At 45.1% G+C, this 13,667-nt stretch overlaps 1 protein-coding gene across 1 annotated transcript in view; it reads left to right on the forward strand.

Moving 5' to 3' along the window:
• Positions 1-394: 394 nt before the first annotated feature.
• GTF3C1 (general transcription factor IIIC, polypeptide 1, alpha 220kDa) overlaps positions 395-13,667 on the forward strand; it is a gene marked incomplete at its 5' end in the record, with an annotated part of 36,517 nt that continues 23,244 nt past the window's right edge. Inside the window, 12 exons of the mRNA XM_010134168.1 lie at positions 395-604; positions 777-953; positions 1,965-2,108; positions 2,656-2,752; positions 3,201-3,324; positions 6,668-6,826; positions 7,446-7,561; positions 9,240-9,561; positions 10,391-10,602; positions 11,310-11,446; positions 12,352-12,505; positions 13,438-13,541. Coding sequence (XP_010132470.1) covers positions 395-604; positions 777-953; positions 1,965-2,108; positions 2,656-2,752; positions 3,201-3,324; positions 6,668-6,826; positions 7,446-7,561; positions 9,240-9,561; positions 10,391-10,602; positions 11,310-11,446; positions 12,352-12,505; positions 13,438-13,541 — 1,956 coding nt within the window. The remainder of the gene's footprint in view (positions 605-776; positions 954-1,964; positions 2,109-2,655; positions 2,753-3,200; positions 3,325-6,667; positions 6,827-7,445; positions 7,562-9,239; positions 9,562-10,390; positions 10,603-11,309; positions 11,447-12,351; positions 12,506-13,437; positions 13,542-13,667) is intronic.

The following is a 13,667-nucleotide window of genomic DNA, read 5'->3' on the forward strand; positions in this document are numbered from 1 at the left end:
GTGGAGTGCGGGCTGGGAGCTGCGGGTTCGAGTCCTGGCTGCAGCGGTGTCCTAAGGGCATAAGCAGAATTTGTGTCCCGGCTCCTCAGGGAGGATGTGCTTGTTGTTTTCCCTTACAGTAAACTAATAGAAGTTTCTTTTTATTCCCCCCGCTTCAATATCCTGGAGTTTTTGAAGAGCACATCGTGTGTTCCCCTTCTCCTGCTGGTAGGGTTCGGTCGTACCCAAGGAGCACAGCTCTGCTCTTTGTGGTTTCCAGTTTGGTGGGTTCAAACCAGTTTTGCTTTTCCAGGATATTTCACAGAGGCCTCAGCATTGTTTGTGACAGTCTTTTGTATTTCAGTTCCAAATTCCCCTCGCTTGGCTAAACGTTGGCTCTCTGCTTTTATTTCAGATATGAAGAAATAGACCTTGAAACAGGGATACTGGAAACCAAAAGAGATCCTCTTCCTTCAGATGATATTTATCCTGTCCACATGATTTTGGATAATAAAGATGGCATACAAGGTTCCTGCCAGTATTTTAAAGAGAGAGTAGATATCACTGATCAAATAAGGAGGAAGGACTTGCAGCCTTGCTATACTTATGTAGAAGCTGCTGAAAAGTGAGTGAAATCCTTGTATCTGGCATTAAAAGGTTTTTAACTGAGGTTTTAAAGTTTAGTCCTCGCTCAGTTTGTGCTGATTATATCAAGGATGTTTCTGGGGGGAGAGCGATTGATCTCTCTGGCTTTATGGATCTAATAACAATTTATTGCTTTTCCTTTTCTTTCTTAGATGGGGGGACAAACTGGTCATTGTTGCCTCCCAAGACCAGCGTTACCGGGCTTTAATAGGCTGGGAGGGGGACCCCGACTTAAAACTGCCTGACTTCTCCTACTGTATATTGGAGCGCTTAGGTCGTGCGAGGTGGCAAGGGGAGCTCCAGAGGGACCTTCACAGTGGGGCTTTCAAGTAAGTTTGTATCTGGCAGTATGAATTAAATCTGCGCTACCAGCACCATGTGGTCCCTGGAACCGGTGTTGCTCGAAGTACGCTGGTCTCTCCCTCGAGCTCATTATGCTTGTTGATGTTTTCTCATGGCACCAGAGATTGTCTGTTGGGTCAATAGACAGGTTTCTAATTTGTAGAAGAAGTTCTTGCTTTTTTTAAATCACTTTTTCTTCAAATTTGGGATGGAACAATGATTTTCACTTCCTTGTCTAAATTGCTGAGGAAGCATCTTATCCTGCCCAAGTTCTGAGGAGATTCTTGCATGTCCACCTTTTGTCCCCAGCATCTGCCCTGTGTGACCTGAATGGGCGCCCGAGTTCGCAGCCTCCACACCAGGCTGCGTGTGTGGCGATGGAGGAGCGTTACTCGCCCTCTTGGGGAGCTCTGCGTTGGCTCTGCAGAGCTGGAGAACAGTAGCAGCACTCCTAGGGCTTCACTGCTCTTAGAGGCGCAGCATTTGTAGCTTGCTGGCCACGCTGGCATTGTGTTCTGCCCCTTGGGAAGTTCTTGGAGGTAACTCAGGTGATGGGGGCAGAGGGCAGATCTTTTGTGGAGGCTTTTCTGTCCCTTCAGCAGCCTGAGTCAGCGAGGTGAATAGCTGAGTTGTTACAGGAGGGGCAGAGATTGTAGCTGGGAGTTAGGAGAGGCTGGAGAAAGAGGGCCTGGGGACACGGCGTGGCTTCGGCTGTCTCGTCAAACCACATCGTGACACTGTGAGTGTGCAGAGGGACGGTGGGTTAAAATCAGAGGTGCTTCTCTCTCTTTGATTGGATTAACTATGAAAATAATTTTCACAGGTTATCTGAATTTTGGCACTGCCTAATTCTGAGATCGCCACTTGGAAAATGAATGTCTCCAGTGTTGCTGATACTGCAGGGAGTTTAGGAATGTGTTTGGGGATGCTGGATAGTTGAAAATTATTTGCAGAAGTCCCTGCGCATGCCTATAGATCTCTTGCTGTCTTTTCTCTAGAGTGGACGCTGGAAAAATTCATTATCACCGACGCGTGTTGGACAGAAATGGCCTCATAACGATGCAGTCCCACGTGATAAGGCTGCCGAGTGGAGCACAGCAACACTCGATTCTGCTGCTGCTGACGCGCTTCCACGTGGATAGGTGTGTGCCGCTCGGGTGTTTTACAGACGTGGTGGGCAGGCTGTGACCTTTGACTGTGATGGAAGTTTGCTCTGCAGTGACAGAACCATCAGTTTCCTGGGCTCGACTCTGCTCAGTTTCCTTAACTCCTTTTCCAAATGCTGGACAGTTTAAAACTTCCTTGTCTTGGAGCTGTAAACAACAGTGCTCTAGTGCCTGCTGCCTGCCTACAGAAGCCTTATTGTAGCACTGATCATTCTGTTAGAGTGTTCTCACTTCAAACATATTTGTCATAGATTTTTTCTTTTCCTTTCTTATTTATAATTAGAACTTGTGCCTCTGTGGATTGCAAATGAAGTAACAGCCTGTCACTGTTCCCTCAGGTGGAGTCTCTCTGTAGTGACAAATTCTCCCATGTGCTATTCAGAAACCAAAAAGAAAGCTCCTAATTCCTAAGCCAACCGGAGAACGCTTCAGCGTGCTTTCTGTAGTGACAGGCATTTTGCCAAGGTACATTTTACATTTATAAAGTTACGTGCATGTAAAATAATTTTCTTCTCTTGGTCAGGAGGAGCAAATACGATATTCTGATGGAGAAGCTCTCAAGTATGCTGAGTGCCCGTTCAAACCAGATGGAAACGTTAGGAAACTTGAGGGAAGAATTGGTGAGATTCATTACTCTTTCGTGATGGTTACTACCAAAGGCAGGCAGTCATGCTGCCTGGCTTTTAAAGTTGCACAGAATTTTGGGGTAGGATATCAAAAGAAGGATCCTAAAAAACTAGATGTAGTTACTGCTGCTCTTTGTTGCAAGGAAGGGGTTCTGCGAGGTTCTGCGGTTCTGGACAGGTTTGGTCAGCGGCCGTCGTCGTGCAGTCCTTCGCGGCTCAGTGCTGCTGCTGGTTTGGAGGGCAGCACTGGAGGGGTAGAACACGCCCCAGCAGCACCTCACACTCTGCCAGGGGTCTGCACTAGCAGCCTTTCCGTTCCTTCTTTGATATCCCAACCCCAAATACAGTGTTTTGAGAACAGGCAGTGCGTATGTCTGGTACCAGTCACCTACGGGTGAGACTTGGGGGCTGCAACGACTCTGCTGTTTCTCTTTGCATTTAGGGTCTTAGTGAGAGAACTTTCAAACGCCTCTATCAGTATATGATGAATGCTGGCCTAGCCAAGGTGATATCCATCCCCTTACAGGATATACACCCCAACGGAGGACCCTACAAGACAAAGAAAGGTAACCAGAACCCTATTTTTGCTTTCTGTTTGTGTAATTACGTTGATGCTGTTCTATCTAGAAGTTTCAAGTCTTAAAAGACGCGAAAGTGAAAACAAACAACTGCTATTCAAAAAAGCCGTAGTCTGCTGAGGGATAGTTTGATGCATAACCAGCTTTGCATTCAAATTTAAGAGGTTTGCTGATAACTTCCAGACATGTAGTGTAGAGACAGAGACGAGCAGAACTGTGTGAAGAAAGGGAACGACAGACAGCAACTGCTCTCGGAAAAAGGTGCAGATAAAACTTGCATGAGGAAAAAACCTGCAAGAAGTAATAATTGAAAGTATGAGGCAGGATAATTTCACCAGTAGAATTAATGCAATTGCTTGAGAAAATCTGAACCAAATCTTTCATCACAGAAAATCCTAAGAGGCAGATTTGCAAGGGTTAGAAAGAAAATCGTTCCAAAAGATGAACAGTGTGTTTTTCAGAGTGAACTGTTTGTAAAACAAACCAAAAAAAATTAAATCTGACATGAACTAAACATTGCAGATTACCTGGTCTTTGTGAGTAGGAGTGATCATAAAGGAACAGCTGGAGAAGCCAATGAAAATGTGAGAAGGAAGCGAATGCCAGTTACATGGAGCTGGGTTAAGGCTCTTGATAAGATAACAAATTCCTTGAAATCTTCTAAGTCTGGGGGAAGGAAACCTCTCTGTAGGGACATTGTATTATGAACGAAGAGAAGCAACAGCCAGAAGTAGGTACAGCATGTAGCATGGTTCAGAGAGAAACCTCCACCATCGTGCTGACCAAACGAGTGACTGAGCAAGTTAATCTGTCATGAAGTACTCAAGTCCTCCTCCTTCCCGTCGGGGTATCGGGGAGCTTCACACAGGAGAACTCGTTTAAATTCACAGTTTCAAGAAGGCGGTGGAGATCCTCAACAGAGCAGGAGACAATAGAATAAGTGGGAAAATTATCATCAAATTTGTACAAAATATGTTTTATAAACAGTTAGTGTATACCTGGTGTGAGCACGTGTCTCAGCACTCAGTGGCTTGTATGACGAGGATCCCTTTAGTCACGCTGCTCAGCACTGGCAAGACCCAAGAGTCTTTCTTAACGCTGCCTCTGAGTAGTGTCACACCAGGTTAAATTTGTTTATACTTCCTCATACTTGCAAATAAAACCCGGAAGACTGGATAGTGTTCCTAAAAAATAGAGTTTATATTCAGTAGTAAAAGTAACTTGCATTTTAAGTATTGACTGAGATGACAAGAAAATACAAGTCCTTTTATAGATGGCAGTACAAAGGGCAGTAGATGCTTCATGTTTTGTCGGATTGGCATTTACTGCTTGTTTGTCATCAGAAAAGCCCCCTGAGGAATCCTTCACTTGAATGGTAACTTCATCTCACAGACCTAAAAGCTGAAAATCCACAAGAATGCCTGAAAACCACTAGACATTAGACTCGGATGAGTTAATAATAGCTGATTTTCATTGGAGATCAAGATAGTTTAATAGTTACCCAGGAAAGCAGATAGAAATACATGGGGAGCAGTGAGGAGGAGGCCAGAGCATCCACTATGGGAATCACATTATTAGGCAGCAGGAGCTAAGTAAAAGGAATTGGTGTGTTTGGGTGTTTTGCTGGGTTGGGAGGAGGGGGGTTTGTCTTTTCAAATACTACCTCAAGTGAAAATTAATGGGCAGTAGAAATAGAGAGGATGCGATAACTGTGCCTGCAGCCCTACTAAAATGTCAGCACTTAATTACTGTCCTAAGCAGTATCTTAGATACTGGCAGGGAAGGGATTCATATTGAGGAAAAATAATGGAATCCTCTGGTCTGGAGCTCAGTCACATGGTTAAGTTACTGTGGATCAACAGCGAGGCTTCGGTAGCTGGTCTTAGGGATACACAAGGTAAAATTCATCAGCTGAAGCCTTAACGTTCTCAGGTAAAGCTTTCACCTGGCATTTTTCACAGCAGGGCTGTACCAGGGGAGTCGAGATGGTCCCAGCCGCTGCTGCAGGATGGATTGGCTACTTCTGCAGTAGCTGCTGCATCCCTGCGACTGGATAAGCTGGCAGTGAACAGTGACCTAGTTCAGTTTAGCACTGGCCACTTCAGTTGTTCCGCGGGAGCTAGATGACACTGATGACAGTAGGTCATCCTTATATCAGAGATGAGGATCGCTACATTCTCCTGAAGTCATCTGTCCCCACTCTGCCCTTCTGGGATCCCACAGAAAAGTAGGTGGAGAGTTCTGGAGCACAGCCAGCGCGCAGGAACGTGTCACGATGTGGAAATCCATGACGTATGAGATTCTTGTGGCTGGCGGGCAGCAGTGTGTTCTGTCCTTCTGTGTGACAGCCTTAGTTCTTGTGTCTGTTTTCACCCCAGCCGTGTTAACGGACCTGGCTGTTCCTGAGCTGCAGAGACTTTGGACAAGGAATCTAGAAGCTCAGCTGCTCCTGTGTGGTTGCACATAAAGCTTCCCTAATATAACTGACACCATGTGTTGGAATCAGCAGACAAAGGCTGAGAAAGACCTCTTCTCAGAGAGATGTTGGATCCGTGTGTCATAACTGTACGTTGTAGTTACGCTGTAAGAGCTGACTGGGTGGGGCAGGACTCTTCTGTTTGAGCCTCTTCGTCAGGATGCTCATTGCTTGGTGTGTGCCTCCTCCCACACACACGCGTACAAATACAGAAGGAGGTGCTAGGACGAGTTCAATGGACAGTTGTTTTAGGTCCTGGTTTTTTAAATACTGGGAACTCGCGGCAGCACTTGCTAGGGCCCCACGAACTGGTGTCCGCTTCGATCACATGCTGAGGAAGGGAGTCCTGTGCTAAGGGATAGTTTTCCAACCAGGTACTTACTGTACGAGTTTGGTGTCTTCAAATGTACCGTTTTCTTGCATTTATAGAAAGTGAAAAATGCTTTGGGTCTGTAGCGAAAAGGAGTGGTTTTATACTGAGGGAGTGATCTCACGGACAGGCATGTGTTCTGACGGGGTAATACTGTGGATCAGCACTTTATCCTTTCATTGATTTGTTTGTGCTTGTGAAATTTCTCCTGTTACTGCTGTGTTTTCCACTCTGCTCCCTGTACTCGGCAGTCCTAATGTCGCCAGACCTGAAGATCCGGAGCACCACAAATTCAGCTACTCAGTGTTTTGACAGATTCACATACAGGGAAAAGCTGTTGCAAACCTTTCCTAGAAATGAGCAGTTGCCTTTAGTCCTTTGTTCCCCACTACATTACTACTACTTCCTGCTGCTGAAAGAAATAAAATGGTTTCGAGATGCACACAAACCCTGCCTTTTGTTGTTACTAACGCTGATGTTCACAGGGACTGACGTCATGGTCCGTTGCCTCAAATTACTAAAGGAATTTCGGAAGAAAATGGAAGATTATCATGATGATGATGAAGAGGAGATCATCACAAAAGCTGTTCAGCCGGTGGATATTGTTTGTGAAAGGGATATGCTCACCCAGGCTTATGAGCTAAGTACGTGATGGAGTAAGACATGCAAAAGGTTTTTCCCACTGCTGCCTTTCGTTGTATGTGTAAAAGAAAGGTATCTGTTGTGGGGGGTAAGTTCTGATTGCTTTTTATGTATCCAAAGTGTCAGTTTTTCATGGAAAATATGAGCTTTATGTTCAGATTAGACTGGAGCTATAGGTGCTGCTACCCTGGAAGCTTCTCAACTATTCAATACCACCCAAATAAAACAGCATGGTAGAAACAGGATGTCGTGGTGGGATGAGAAAAGGTGCTGAAGAAAGCCACGTTCCTCCTTCTTCCACCTCTTTTCCTTTCATAACGGAGAAATTAATATCTAACTGCAGAAGGCTGTCAGGGGAAGAATCCACCCTGGTTTTGAACCTGAGCTATTGCCTTCAAGTGTCGCTCTGCTGGGGCACTGCTTCACCTGAAATTGTGTTTCCTGTCAATACTTGTCTATATATTGTATGTGTCTGTGAAAGTGTCGTTGGTTGTAGGCAGGGCATTTTCTTTTCTGTTCTGCCATATGTGATTCAGAACATATGAAGGTGCATACAAACGTGTGTATGATTTGCTCAGATTATTTTCCTGAGGTATTGTCTGGTTTTCCTTTCCCAAACAGTTGAAAGCAGGGGAACCAAAGGTATTTCTCAGGCAGAAATTCGCTTGGCCATGAATGTGGGGAAGCTAGAAGCAAGGATGCTCTGTCGTCTTCTGGAGAGGTACAAAGTTGTCAAGGTAAGGCTGAAATAATTACAGACGTATTGAAATGGGAGCTGCAGTTGTGGTTACTGTGGTAATAGGTCATAACGCTGTTAACCTCAAACAATAGAAACAGCCGGGATTGGAGAATAGACAGTGAAAGGGTGCTGGTAAGATGGAAGAGAGTGTGACTTCAGCTGAGGAAAAGGCGTAGGTCAAGTCCTGTAAGATGAGGACTCGCCTAGCTGTCAGTGTAACACGTCTGCCCTGCGGACACACCTTGCCTTTGCTGGTTCCTCAATAGCAGCCTTGGCTTTCACAGTTTGCTGACCCAGACGTACAAATGTTTTACACAGGTTTGTGCCTGGTGCTTATGGTGGAGAAAAATGCACGTGGTCCCGTATTTTCTGCCTGCATGGAGCGCACGTTCTGGTGATCCACACCAGCTGGTGGGATTCCGCTGGCCGCCACTTCACAGTGCTCCAGAGAAACACTGTTCCCAGCACCACGACACACCAGAGATGTGCCCTCCAGAAAGAGATGGGGGAGAGCAACTGGCCTCAGCCTCATGTCACCTGGCCTCCTCCACTTACCCAGGTCACTCACTGTAATCAGTCGTAACCGAGGACCTGGAAGAATTTCTATACAGAGAGGGTTGTGAGGCATTGGGACGGGCTGCCTAGGGACGAGGTTGAGTCCCCATCCCTGGGAGTGTTTAAAAGCCGTTTAGATGTGGCTCTGAGGGATGTGATTTAGGGAACCTGGTAATTCAGGGTGTATGGCTGCAGTCAATAATCATTAAGGTCTCTCAACCAGATAATTCTGTCACCTGGGGGCTGCTGCTTTGGGAAGATGAACCTAAATGTCTCAACTCAAAATAGCCACTTTGCTCAGTTTTTGACTGTAAGACAACTTCTGTTTTGCAAGATTGGCTATGGAAGGATTTTGTTGGAGACCCTCTGTATGTTTAAAATCATTAATCTGCTTGCCTCCTGAACATACCAGTAAATTCTAGGAAAAAAAACAGTTACTTTTGTAGAGGTTATGGTGATTGAGCTCCTTATTTCCAGTTATTTCGATATTTTCTTCAACAAGACGAACAAATTCAGCTGGTACACACCCACCTGCCCCTTTTCACAGAGGCAGGATAACTGCCATCTTCCCTCCATGGGATTTTTTTTACTAAGAAACTTCTGTAAAACTAAAACCAAACTATATAAACCATTGGAATATCTAAACATAGTTTTTCTAAGACAGCTGTGAAGGTGGAAACTTCCCTCATCAATAGACTTGAGTGAGTGTCTAGATCCATCAAAGCACCTGTTGTAGCCGAAAGGGCAACAGTGGTTCCACTTAAGGCTGATTCACTCTGGAAACTCCTCGTTGCAGTTATTTCACAGAAGATGTTTTCTCAGAAATACTGGTTTCCATTCTGTATACAATTGTTCTTCCTGAGACTTTTCTACTCCTCACATACTGTAGGCTTTTCATTCTAGTGTGCAGGTAATGCAGATCTATTTATTTTTCAAGGGTGGTATTTCTTTTGGTTACTGTATGTTGTTAGTCAATGTTGTTATTTAGAAAAAAGGAGAATAACGTGACAACTTTTGATGTGAGGGGACAACAGTTAGAAAATTTTCACTCTCATGCTGGAGAACAGGGTGCAAGAATGGATAAGAAAGGTGGTAAAATAACATTCCAACTATTTCCGTAGGGTTTTATGGAGGATGAAGGTCGGCAAAGGACCACAAAGTATATTTCGTACATTTTTGCAGAGGAGAGTGATTTAAACCGTCAGTTTGAGAGAGAGAAGGCGAGAAGTGAGCAGTTAGCTACCGTTACTTTGGCTCTAGTGCCCGAAGATTCCCCGCCTGTGGAGGATGCATCTCCTGGAGAGGATGATACTTTGGTCTCAGAGTCTGACAATGAAGAAGAAGGGAAAGATGGCAAGAAGAGGCGAAAAGGTCAAAAGGCCAACTCTGGTTCTCTGAAATTAAGTGTCCAAGATGATACCCATCAGTCAACACCAGCTAAAGGTAGATCATAGTTCTGAAATCTGGAAAGAACCTTGCGTTTTTCTTGGGGATCCTTTTATTACAGAAAAAAATCATATGCCTTTAGCTTCCATTAAAGGTTTTGATCATGTATTTATTTTAACACTTTTTTGATTAGTTCTATGCTTTTTGGATGTCTTTCCACCAGAAGCGTTGTGTTTTGGAACACTGGAGGTATGGTAATCCTTGAAGAGTGCGCTGATGTTAGTGACGATCCTGACTGGGACAGTCTGCTTCTCCTTACCCCTCTGTAATGAAAATGTCAATGAAATGGGCTCTTGGGTGTTCAGTTATTTTTCTATCAGATTGAAGGGCTGAAATGATTCTGCAGAGGGTCAGACAAATCCCGAATCTGTTGTAACTCTTTGAATGTTCATTCAACTTCTCTGATAAACTCCAAGGGAAGGGAGATTACCTTTGGAGTAATACTAAATCCTTGATCTCGTTCTGCTTTGAGTCAGAGAAGTCAGGTTTCTGGCAGAACATGAGAATCTGACAGATACTCTTCAGGGAGCAGTTTCTGGATAAGCTAATCTGGCCCTTCATGGCCTTTTAGGTCTGCCTGTGAAGGAGCTTCGGCATGGACAGAATTCTTTGATGACAGGGAGTTCCCTTTTTTAACTTGTGGAGGCTAAATGTGTGATCAAACCACTGCTTCCAGCAGGGTGGAAGTGTAGGTGAAAAACGTAGCAGAATGCTTTTAAGTACAGTTACCTGGGTGGATGGGGAACGCCTTTTACAGAGAGAGAAGCTGAACGTTTACAGGGAAAGGGGAGAGCAGAACAGTTACAAGACTTTGCTCTTAAACCAGGCTCAAAGCCAACGGCTGTGAAGTCTCAAGGGAAGAAGCTGCCTTCCTCTCAAATTCTTGAGGAGCCCGACGAGCTCCCAGACAGCCTTTCGGGAGAGAGTTCTACTTTGGTAGTGCCAAAGCAGGAGTCCAGCCTTGCCACCTGTGCTCATTCCACCGATGAAGATGGAGACGTGGCTGTGGTGGAGGAGGTCAGACTGGAAGACCCTAAGGTAGGATCCCGTGTCCTAACGTTTTCTTGTTGGTACGTCTGTCTGAGCTGATTTATGTACTTGTACAGCAAGGCTTCAAGCTGTAGGGGTTTTTATTCATTTATGAGATTGTTTTGTTTTTTCAATTTAATTTCCAAGTAAGTTCGTGGTTTGGCTGCAGTGTTGCTATAAATTACAGTACAGTTCTGGGTTAGTTCCCTGGTGTTCTCCAAATTCCCTCTGTTGACTTCATGCGTGTCATCGCTTCATGTCTGGGCACACAAGTGCTGCATATCATCTGGCCTGTCTACTCTGAACCAGGAGGAACAAATGGGTTTTGACATGGTAGTTGTGTAGCTGCACTGCTGCAGGACTGAGCCTGGGACAGACCTTTCTGAGAGACAGGATATGCTGTTTGGGCTCAGCACGTTAGGGCAGTCAACAGCTTTCTAGGCCAAAACTCTGAGGTCTAAATGGCTCAAAGTGGGATTGGCAGAGGAAGAGCATAAATCTCTGCATCCAGCTGCATGGAAATCTTCGTTTCTGCCTTGGTTGCCTGCCTGTGAAGGGGAGATAAAGGGTAATCCCCATCTGACTGGTTTGTCAAATAAATAAATACATCAAAACTCTGAATTCCTCAGATGCAGCTGTGTGAGGAACCACACATGGCTGAAGACATTGAGTAGTTCATGTGAAATTTTTATTTTCTCTGTGCTGTGCACTAGAAGACGTGTGGCCAAAAGAAGGAAAAGCGTTCCAAAGCTACGGCAGTGGAGAGATCTCACGAAACCTACAGGCTGCTGAAGCGCCGGAATCTCATCGTGGAAGCTGTTCGAAACCTCCGGCTAATTGAGAGCTTGTTCACGTGAGTGCCCCTGAACACTGCGTGCTGGGGACCGGCTGTGGTTCGATAGCTACTTCAGTGAGCAACTCTGCTTGTTCCCGTTTTGGCTGTTCTTGTCCCTGACGGCACTGTACGCTGTGATGTCGGAGAGGGGGGCACATGGAAGATGGGGGAGGGGGGGTTACTGAACCTTAAAAATGAATCAGTTCTTTGGAAGCAATAATAGTTCTCTGCGGATACTGACACGTGTGAATTTTTAAACGGTGCTTATCCCCTAGTGCTTGGGGCCACACAGTAAGATACCACATTTCCCTTCTTTAGGGTTCTTTCATCTGCATAAGTTGTATTTCCACATGGTTTCAAAAATTGTTCATGTATTACACTGTCACGGACTGTAGAGACTCGTGTCTTCATGCCAGTCATCTCTGGTCACCGGGATTCCAGCAGGATCGTGAAATTCGCTGCTCTTTGCAGCTTCATGTGGTGTGATTATGTCTTCTGCTGATGTGCTTGTGTAGGTTCTGAGCTCTGAGTGCCACTAAGTGAACTCCTTCTGCCCCAACCTGAACTGAGCTCACAGGTGGAAATACAAACTATATGTTTAACCGTCACTTAAAAAACCCTGTAGTTCCTGACCTCGGGGAGGTTGGATTCATAACCGCTCGGTAGCCATACGCAGGGAAATCTGGCATTGAGACCTTGCTGTCACCAGAAGAGCAGCCCTCAGGGAAAAAGAACAAGCTTGATTACAAAGAAAATGCAGCTGAAATTTGAAGCTAAGTTACTAGTTATCTACAGCAGAAGGGAAAAGTGAGCAGTAATTGCTAGGAGTAGGGAATTACCCGTTCACCCCACATTAACAAACTGCTAAGCTCAACAGTGCTCCAAACTGCCTACATTACAAGGGAGTTTTTTGCATCTTTTAGACTTCAGAAAATGGTCATGGATCAAGAGAAGCAAGAAGGCGTCTCCACTAAATGCTGCAAAAAATCTATTGTACGACTGGTCCAGAAGCTTGCGCAAGAAGGACTCCTCAGGCTCTACCGTACAACAGTCATTCAAGACGGCATCAGTAAAAAGGTGACTGCACAAACTCTGGCAGCAGAAACAGCTTTTCTCACAACCTTCGGACTTATCAGAATGTTTTGGGCCTAAAATGTGGGGATGACTTTCACTTTTTGTAGCAGAACCCATGTTTGAGCTGCCCAGAAGCTGCATGTCCCAAACTAAGCTACTGTGAAAACCAGATTAGTGCTTTCAATTATTGTGCTGCAGGTAACAGTGAGACCAAGAAATAGCCCAGAGATCAAAGTCTCTGTGTCTCCCCTCTGAGAGGTGCTGCTGTTTATCAGTTCTGCAGTTCTGGCTCTCTCCCTGCGCCGTCAGGCTGCAATACAATTCTGTCTAATCCCCTCTCAAAAGCCAGCAGTGTATGAGAAATCGTAAGTTGGCTTCTGAGCTGCAACCTGTAGAACCTGATCTATTTTTCTTTAAACAAAAATCCGCTGTTATTGAGGTTTATGGAAGTAAAACGTCTGTGGTTGTAAAGCTGAGGCTCGTCATTATAGCTCTGGTGTGAAATGTTCGTGAGCAGGGAGAGAATCTGTTGGAAGTTACCCGCTGCACAATTCCTGGAGAGCAGACGGGAAATGTGACTGGTCTTTCAGCAACAGTACGTGATAGGTTGGCTTTGTGAGGTACAGCTTTTCATCTGTCCCTGCAGCCTAATATTTGCAAGTTTAAACGTTTGTTCCCCAAATATTTCAGATTTTAAAAATCAAAACCACTGGGGTTTGTAGAAATTAACTATTTACTGGTACAGAGACCGCGCAGTCTGGCCTCTTGCTTAATACAGTTAATGACATGCTTAATATCCTGTGAATTATTCATAGGATTCATCCATTGTGGCTAGTGTTAATTAGCTGTCTGTTAATCCCTGACAATTTGTGCAGCTGGCGAAGAGCCAATATCTCCACAAATTGCTTTTGTTTGTTCTCTGCTGCCCTGGACAGGTGGAGTTTGTTGTGCACCCATCGGTGAGTCCTGGTGATCCCCTGGTGAAAAGTGCCATCGAGCAGGTGCGGTTCCGGATCTCCAACTCCAGCACCGCAAACAGGTGAGTTGCAGCGATGGTCTGGATGGCTTCTGGGGAACTTGGCTCATCTAGTGCCTGCAAAAATGCAGAGGAGATAAAGCGAAAGAAGAGAAAAATCTCCTTTTTTAGCAGCAGAGAAATGGAAGC

The sequence above is a fragment of the Buceros rhinoceros genome, unplaced genomic scaffold (genome assembly GCF_000710305.1).
Source record: "Buceros rhinoceros silvestris isolate BGI_N320 unplaced genomic scaffold, ASM71030v1 scaffold13834, whole genome shotgun sequence".
Taxonomy (NCBI): domain Eukaryota; kingdom Metazoa; phylum Chordata; class Aves; order Bucerotiformes; family Bucerotidae; genus Buceros; species Buceros rhinoceros.